This window comes from Arachis ipaensis, chromosome B09 (assembly GCF_000816755.2).
Source record: "Arachis ipaensis cultivar K30076 chromosome B09, Araip1.1, whole genome shotgun sequence".
Lineage (NCBI taxonomy): Eukaryota > Viridiplantae > Streptophyta > Magnoliopsida > Fabales > Fabaceae > Arachis > Arachis ipaensis.
In genome coordinates this window covers 35,858,973-35,867,190 of record NC_029793.2, presented here as the reverse complement: position 1 = coordinate 35,867,190, position 8,218 = coordinate 35,858,973, and the positions used below count along the sequence as shown (strand labels likewise).

The following is an 8,218-nucleotide window of genomic DNA, read 5'->3' as shown; positions in this document are numbered from 1 at the left end:
TATTTTTTTTAATTTTAAAAATTTTAGTTTTTGTTTTTTTGAAAATTTAGAGTTTAAAATTTATATTTTAAAATTTAAAATTAAGAAAGTATGATTTAAGACTTAAAATTTAAGATAAATAAAATAATTTTAAACGAAATCTTGTTTATTCTTTTTAAAGGGCACGTACCTACTGTAGCAGTTTTATAAGTGTTGGTCCCATCAATGAAGTTTTTGTTGCCAGTGATTCGTGTCTTGTCGCCACCTTCACCAACAAAGACGACATGTCTCATCTCCCTGGTAACCTCAACATACTCTTTGTAAACACCTTTCTTGATGAATATCACAAATGGCTTCATGTTCTTCTGAGGAACATTCTTCAAAGCCTGATTGATGCTAGTGAACTTTGCGCTGCCATCTTTGGCCACAATCACATTGGGCTTCAGCTTGCGTGAACTCGATAGAAGGAGTCTACGTACACCAGCACCATTGTCAACCCACGATGGGAACTCATCCTTGAGGCGACGATGAGAGCTGTCTTGCCGCGTTTCGTTCAACTCTGAGAAAGTATTTGCGAGTTCCGTGATTATGCTTAGGGCATTGCTGCTCATCTTCGTCGCATTGGTCAACGCTTCCTTCATCTTTTCACCAGCTTTGCTTGTTGTGTTCTCAAAACCATCCAAACATGTCTCTTGATATGTCACCGCTCCGCTGAGCCATACCTTCATCCCAAATATAAACATTGTGTTATATTCGCATAAAAATGTTACGTCAATTTGCTCTTGAAGATATAAGACGACCCTGTTAGTTAGATTATATAAAGTATCATAAATTATTTTTTGATAACACTTTTAAAAATTAATTTAAACATTTAATTAATATTTTAACTATATTCTATATTGGTTGATTGTTTTGGTTGGTGATTTTCGGCGTACACACTATCATCCTTGACAAATAAAATATGACAAACCTTTAGGCTAGTGAGGATTTCGTCGAGGTTGTTGAGATTAAACTGTCCTATTCTCTCAAGTGACCTCGAAAACTCGCTAATAGAGAGATTCATGAGCTGCTTACACGTGTCAAGCGCCATCTTGGCCCTAGGTTCGTTCTCAACCTCTTGCAAGAGATGTGATTTCTGGAGCCCATCACCAATCTTGTTAATGGTTACATTAAATGCAATCTTGATAAGTTCTCTTGGGTCCGTGGTGTTGCCAGCTTCGGCAGTTAGGCTTTCCTCACACTCTTCCTTATAATCTGTTGGTTGGCAAAGGGCTTTCACTGCTTTCACCGTCGAAGCCACATGGTTTGTGTTTTTCGTGTTTTTTTCGTCCCCGTCGACTTGACTGACACCGACGGTAACTGCCACCACCATAGCGACAAGTATGACAGTAGATATGCCTATGACGGCGATTCTCCGCTTCGCCTCTGCACTTTCTTCAAGGTTGGTCGTCATTCTTGAATTTGTTAAGAACCTCCTCCTGGGTTACAAATAATGTCATGCATGTAAAATATCACAATTAATTACAACTTTGTAAAGAACATATTAAATTAAGTACCTTTTTGTTTATGTTAAATTTTTTGTTTTAGGATATACGTAAAATTAGAAGAAGTTGCACCCCGGGAGAAGTGAATGGGAAAAAGGGCCTGCTGAGGCGCGGTGGCGATCCTCCGTCAAAGCCCTCTGGAGAGTGCGTCTTTGTGATTGAATGTGCAAAATAGAAAATCCTTTCGTTTTAATATTCTTTTTCAGGTTGATAGAAAATTTTTCAAATATAAATATATATAGACACGAAAGAACGGTTTAGAAGCTAGTTGTACTAAAGGTATTGTTTTAATTTGAAGACTAAAGCTATGGTTTAGCTATCATGTTAGGAAAGGATGGATGGCTAGGAAGCCACACGATATATAGAACCTTTTTAATTTTTGGCAAGGTTTTTCGGGTTATTCTAATTTGACAGTGACAAGGCCTTATTTGAATTGTTCATCTCAGTTACTAATATTAGACCATGCCCCTCACCTTTTCCTCTTAATCAATAAGCATCAATTCCCCTGGCCGCAAGTATATATATGTCATCGCTCGTATAAACAATTTATTAATACTTACATGGTCTCTTTATTACGTAAACTGCCATGGAATCAAATAATACTTTAAAAATTCTAAAATTAAATGACAAGTTTATTTTTTATGGACAAGTTGGAATTGAAAAGTGGACATGTAAAGTAATTGTCCATTTTACATGTATAACATATGCGTCACCCTTTTTAAATGTTACGAAAACAAGAGAGAAAGAGAAAAAATCTAACTGAAGTTGTGATGAGACATATTATCCTCATAGGTAGGAATAAGAACACGAAGGTAGTTATCTTATTCCTATTCGTTCAATGTGAATAATTATTTGTTTTACTGAGACAAATTTTTAGTGGAATAGACTTTTGAGTAGGGTGAAGCGGTTCGAATTTAGATAATATATATCCTGTTGTGATAAGAATGGGATGGGTTCGAATTTAGATAATATATATCCTGTTGTGATAAGAATGGAATGGGATGTGGATGTTCATTTTTTATGTGGGGCTCATATTCTCAAGAATAAAGTATATTAAAAGAGGATTAAAGAAAGTTAAAAATGTAAACATGATTTACATATATAAATAGAAGGCCAAAGTCTTAGAAGAGATACAACAAAAAGCAATAAAATCTTCTCTCCCTCTTTTATAATACAATTCTCTCTCTTACTTTATTTTACAAGTATTTTTGAATATTTTTCTCTCTCACTCTTTATATTAATATTAGTAAATATATTAATCATCTTTATTATATTGAGATAGTAATTGTGGTACTAGAGTCTTCTACTTATACTTTTATTTATATTTATTTTATAATACGTTATCAGCACGAGACTCTAATCAAATTTTTAGGAAGACTCAGGTAACAAATTTTTATTATGTCGAAGCTCTCTCACCTTGAATTCAATGCTCTTGATATATCTGGAAACAATTATTTGTCATGGATATTAGATATTGAAATCCATCTTGATTCAATGGATTTTGGAGATACCATTAAGGCTGAAAATAATGCATCCCAGAAGAATAAAGCCAAAGCCATGATTTTCCTTCGTCGTCATCTTGACGTATGATTGAAAAATGAATATCCCACATTAAAAGATCCTGCAGATCTGTGGAAAGACCTTGAAGAAAGGTACAATCATGTGATACTTCCTCAAGCCCAATATGTTAGAGAAAACTTTCTCAACACTACAACAATTTTTAGCTATTGCAACATGTACTGCAAATAACACTTAAAAAATGTTGTCTAAACTAATTAAAGACAACACTTAATATTTGTTACATAAAAACAAAGCTGTTGCAACTCTTTCTTAACAACACACCATAAATGTTCTCTTTTGATTAATTAAAGTACACTTAAAAAGTGTTGCTTTTATAAATTAAACAAACAACATTTGTGATATTTATATATTACACTTTATAACTATTGTTCTTACATTTTTAACAAGCTTCTTATTATAAATGTGGCCAAAATTTAATTAAAATTTTTCCTCTAAAATTTTGACTTCCTCTCCAAATATTTTTTTTTTGTAACTTAGTAAATAATATATAAATTAGAAACAAAATTCCAAATCGTACTGAGTTCAAAACAAAATTGAAAATTTCAAGCCTTATTTTCAATTAGAAACCCTAACCCCAACCATTTCAAACCCTTCTGCGCGATTTACACTTGTTTGTTCAATTTCCTCATCGTTGCTTGTGAAGTTGTCTCTGCTCGCTTCGCCGTCGTGCTTGTCGCTACTCGCGCGCCGTCGTGCTCATCGCTGCTCACATCGCCGTCGTGTTCGTCGCTGCCCTGCATTTCCTCATCGTTGCTTCTGAAGTTGTGTTCCTCTTTGCTCGAGTCACCGTCGTGTTACTCTTTGCTTGCTTCGCCGTCGTGCTCGTCTCTGCTCGCGCGCCGTCGTGCTTGTTGCTGCTCGTGCTCCTTCGTGCTCGTTGCTGCTCGCATCGCCGTCGTGTTCGTCGCTCTGCATTTTAAGCTTCTGAATTTTTCTCTGCTCGATTCCAATTTGCTCGCCTTCTTCTACTTGTGACATTTTGCTTGGCCCCTGGCTGGGTGCTGATATGCTCTGCTCCCCCGTGGTGCTCGTGCTCTTTCCATCACAGATAGACTCCTTGCTTTACTCAGCTTTGTTATGGCTGAAGTTGACGAGAAATTCTGGTAATGAAAATTTTTCTTCTTTGATGAGAAATTATTGTTTAATTAATTATGATCCTATTAAATCACTGCAATGTTTAATTGTTATTGTGTATTTGCCGGCCTGTGCTTTAATCACTAAATGATGTCAATTTTAGGGCTTGAAATTTAATTATTGTTGGTGGAATCTCAATTTAGGGAACTTAACATTAGATTTATAGTTATTGTAGGTGTTGGAGTTGGCTGAGAAGGCTTCCGGTTCAATCAATTTACTGCTAGGTTTTTCACAATGCTTCCAGTTACCTTCACTTTTTTCTTTTTCTCTACTTAATTGAACTTACTTCTTCAGGGAGAAGGAAGAGGTTGATAGATTCAGCAAAGTTCAAGAGAGTTTCTTGACAAGTTCTTCAACTCTCAGTATACTTGAATTCATGTTAGTGGTCAAAATTGTTATACTTAGAACTTTCATGAAAATAAATGTGAGCTTATTATTATTATTATTATTATTATTATTATTATTATTATTATTATTATTATTATTATTATTATTATTATTATTATTATTATTATTCTTTGATGCTGAAATGTGAGCTTAATGTGTAATTAAACTAGCTTTTCTTATTGATTTTGATAATAGGCTGTGGTTAATAACCTGGAAGATGCTCATGAGATGCTTGACACTGCAATCTCAACCGCACTGAAAGAAAGCAAACCTGTTTATATCAGCATCAGCTGTAACTTGGCTGCAATTCCTCACCCCACTTTCAGTAGGGAGCCAGTTCCATTTTTGTTGTCTCCAAAGTATGATTCTCATCTTTTTTACTTAATTTTATTTTATTTTTCTTTACCACTGAATTGCATATTCTTTATGTTTAAGAAGATTATAATGATCACTAATATATTTTCTTTTGATGAATTTCACAGATTGAGTAATCAAATGGGGTTGGAGGCAGCAGTAGAGGCTGAAGCTGACTTCCATGGCAACATGAGTGTCTAAAAATACAAGTACTATGTGAGCAAATTTTTCTACTGCCAAGTAAGTTTAACTGTTCACAAGGTTACCAACAACTAAGTTGTATAAATGAAGCAATATACACAAATGATTAAAATAAAATGATTACTGAAAATAGCAATGCCAAGGAACACATTAAATCACAATCACAAAAAATTATAAAAGATTGAGATGGCAGTGAAGTCTCCCAAAACAACCATATTGTCCTAAAATTGTTGTATGACTGTATGCAAATCAGCAAACTGTCGGTCTCATCTGGTTCTTTGTACTCAAGTACACTCCAATTAGTCCCCAACTATATTTTTAACTGATAGACAATGAAACTATGAAAGGTTAATGAATTTGGTTATTTTATTTATTTTTCTTCCTTTTGATATAGGTTAGCAAGGGGATGAAATTTGTAGGAGGTGAAACTGCAGCGTTGAGCAGAGTATATGAATACTCTTGGAAGAAGGTAAGAAGTTATATTAAAGTGTTAATGCAAATCTATGTTATGAAATTGTTGCTCCAACTCCAAACTGATATTTCATTAGGATAGTTCTTCTAGTTATGCATTTCATGTACAGAGAATTTATCAATAACTCTGCATGACCGGTCCAAGGGGCCAATGGAGACTATGGTCGATTTGGAAAATCTGTGTCTTGTTACATTGGGTTATCTAACTCAATTGTGAGATTTCACATTTGTAGGATTTGCTAAAGGTATATAAAGAGACCAGAAATGGAATGTTAGGACTTGATTACTCCACTAAGTTCTCACCATGACTTGCATTTGGAAGCTTGTCTCCTTGTTTAATTGTTAACAAATTTGCTTTCATTATTCAAAATATTGGCATAAAAAATTATTTGCTTGTAACCATTAAAGATGCTGTTTGATATTTAAGTTAACTTGAACTTGGTAATGATTAAAAAGTGCAGTTGTGAATGCAATTGTGCCGCTTTTAAAATATGAATAAGTATATAGCTGAAATCTTGCTTATTTATGTAATTATTTGTTTTGACATCTCAAATTATTGCTTTATTGAATAGCTGAAGAGCTAGGAGAATTATTTTTACATGGTGGTTATATCTACTAGTTCTTCTCCTTCCTATACAAGAGTTCAGATCAGTATTTCTTTGGGGGGTTTTATGAAAAGCAGGTTTTACTTTCATGCTTTTTCTTCATCTAATTTTTTCACTTATTTTCCTATGCATATTTAGAAGTGGTCTAAATTATTAGAGTTAATTAGTGGGTTGAAGAACATGTCTCAGTTTATATAAGAACTCTTTTCATAAATATATTTAACAAAAATGTAGTGCCACTGCAACCTAAAGAGGGTTTTGTCACTCATCCTTACAAGAGCTCAAGGTAACTAATAATAATAGATAGCATCCTTGTAATTTATATATGGAAGTTAGTTAATCAAGTAGTATTGGCTGCAAATTCAAAGAAATTAAAGCACTAACTAGTTGAATTGCTGATACACATGGCAGAGAAGTATGACAAAAAAGGCAAGAGGTATTGGGATGCCTTCTACAAGTACCAAAAGGACAAGGTATATGGTTGTTTGTTTATTATGTTTTATTTAGTTGATACTAGGTAAAATATTATTTTTTTAATTAGAATTAGTTATAAGCATTTTTGCCATTGGCTTCATTGTTTTCGGAATTATAAGCATTTCAGAGCCCAAAGGTACCTAATTTGCACCACCATTGGTTTCATTGTTTTCGAAATTATAAACATTTCCATTCATGTCCATTCTTGTCATGGCTTGCAAGTGAGCCTTTTATTAAAATTTAATTGGGGGATTATATTGTGCGATTCCACATGGACATTTTTAGTGATAATGTTGCGTGAACAAATTAATGGTGATGACTAGTGAGTGTATTTGGCTGATAGTGATAGTCAACTAAAAATGCCTCCTAAGCCTTACTTCTATCCATTTGAGAGTTGTGGAGATGCTAGTACAAGATGAAGACTTACTAAAAATGTCTCCTAAGCCTTACTTTTATCCATTTGATGAACCTGAAGACGAAGTTGGAGAAGATAACAGTTCAAGGCTATCCTCTAATATGTCCTCAATTAGTGGTTCCAAAGAATAGAACTGTTCTATTTGGACTCTGATCTGAAATAAATTTGCAAGATCTGCATCTAGAAGGAGTTTAGAAGGAATTTTTTAGATTTATTTATTACTTTTATATCTATAGTATTTAATATCATAAAGAAATTTTTATTATAATTTTTCAGTTTTAATGATAAGTTGCTTATTTTTTGTTGTGTATTATTTGCAGATTTAACATATAGGACAAGTCAAGCATGGATATAAAATATCCAAGTAAATTGACATCTTTTTGATAAATATTAATTACTATTTTGTTATGACAATTATTGTTAGAGGTTGCATATCCAAAAGAAAAAGCAACACTTGTATAGGTTGCATATCCAAAAGAAAAAGCAACACTTGTATAGGTTGCATATCAAAAAGAAAAGGCAATACTTTAAAAGGTTGCATATTCAAAACTAATAGGCAACACTTCAAAGGATTGCACTTCCAACTTATAAGCAACACGTAAAAGAGTTGCATTTTATTGCAAATAGGCAACACTTTTTAGTAGTGACCAAAATACAAGAGAAGAGACAACACTGCAAAAGTGTTGTCTCAAACACACCTTTGAAGTGTTGTTGTTTTTCAACCAAAGGCAACACTTACCAAGTGTTGCTCTCAAAAGCGTTGCTTTTGAAACAAAAAAGTGTTGCCTTGATCTAAGGCAACGGCTGCATATGCAACGCCGCTCAAAAACGTTGCTTTAGGTTCAAAAGTGTTGCCATAGATTAAAAGTAACCTTTTGTCAGCCTTTAGACAACACTTTTTAAATGTTGCCTCAACCGAAAAATATTGTAGTGCAACCTTCCATGCCTCGAATGTGCTCCTGCAGCAGCAGTATCGAGAAAAAGGGTTTAAAAAATATTCTGAATTAATTTTTTGCCTTCTTGTTTCTAAATGCAATGAATTACTTTAAGGAATCATGAAGCGCACCCAGCTG

At 33.8% G+C, this 8,218-nt stretch overlaps 2 protein-coding genes across 18 annotated transcripts in view; one reads left to right on the top strand and one right to left on the bottom strand.

Moving 5' to 3' along the window:
- The window catches only part of LOC107615398 (putative pectinesterase/pectinesterase inhibitor 28), a 9,981-nt gene extending 8,164 nt beyond the window's left edge, over positions 1 to 1,817 (bottom strand). Inside the window, exons 1-3 of the mRNA XM_021111845.1 lie at positions 1,536 to 1,817; positions 950 to 1,457; positions 170 to 701 (exon numbers count right to left, since the gene is read on the bottom strand). Of these exons, the coding sequence (XP_020967504.1) occupies positions 170 to 701; positions 950 to 1,432 (1,015 nt within the window). The 5' untranslated portion in view covers positions 1,433 to 1,457; positions 1,536 to 1,817. The remainder of the gene's footprint in view (positions 1 to 169; positions 702 to 949; positions 1,458 to 1,535) is intronic.
- LOC107619147 (pyruvate decarboxylase 1) lies at positions 3,618 to 7,570 on the top strand. 17 transcript variants are annotated; one of them, XR_002353609.1, is made up of 8 exons: positions 3,622 to 4,207; positions 4,405 to 4,616; positions 4,821 to 4,984; positions 5,108 to 5,219; positions 5,575 to 5,649; positions 6,224 to 6,333; positions 6,491 to 6,729; positions 7,466 to 7,570. XR_002353609.1 is itself a non-coding variant. In XM_021110815.1 (5 exons), the coding sequence occupies exons 1-4, from the start codon at positions 4,182 to 4,184 to the stop codon at positions 5,178 to 5,180; spliced, it is 393 nt and encodes a 130-aa protein (XP_020966474.1). In that variant the 5' UTR covers positions 3,633 to 4,181; the 3' UTR covers positions 5,181 to 5,219; positions 5,575 to 7,367. The 17 variants fall into 17 exon arrangements, 1 of the variants encoding a protein (XP_020966474.1); XR_002353611.1 differs by having other exon boundaries at positions 3,625 to 4,207; positions 6,668 to 6,729; XR_002353612.1 differs by lacking the exon at positions 6,224 to 6,333 and having other exon boundaries at positions 3,626 to 4,207; positions 6,491 to 6,542; positions 6,668 to 6,729.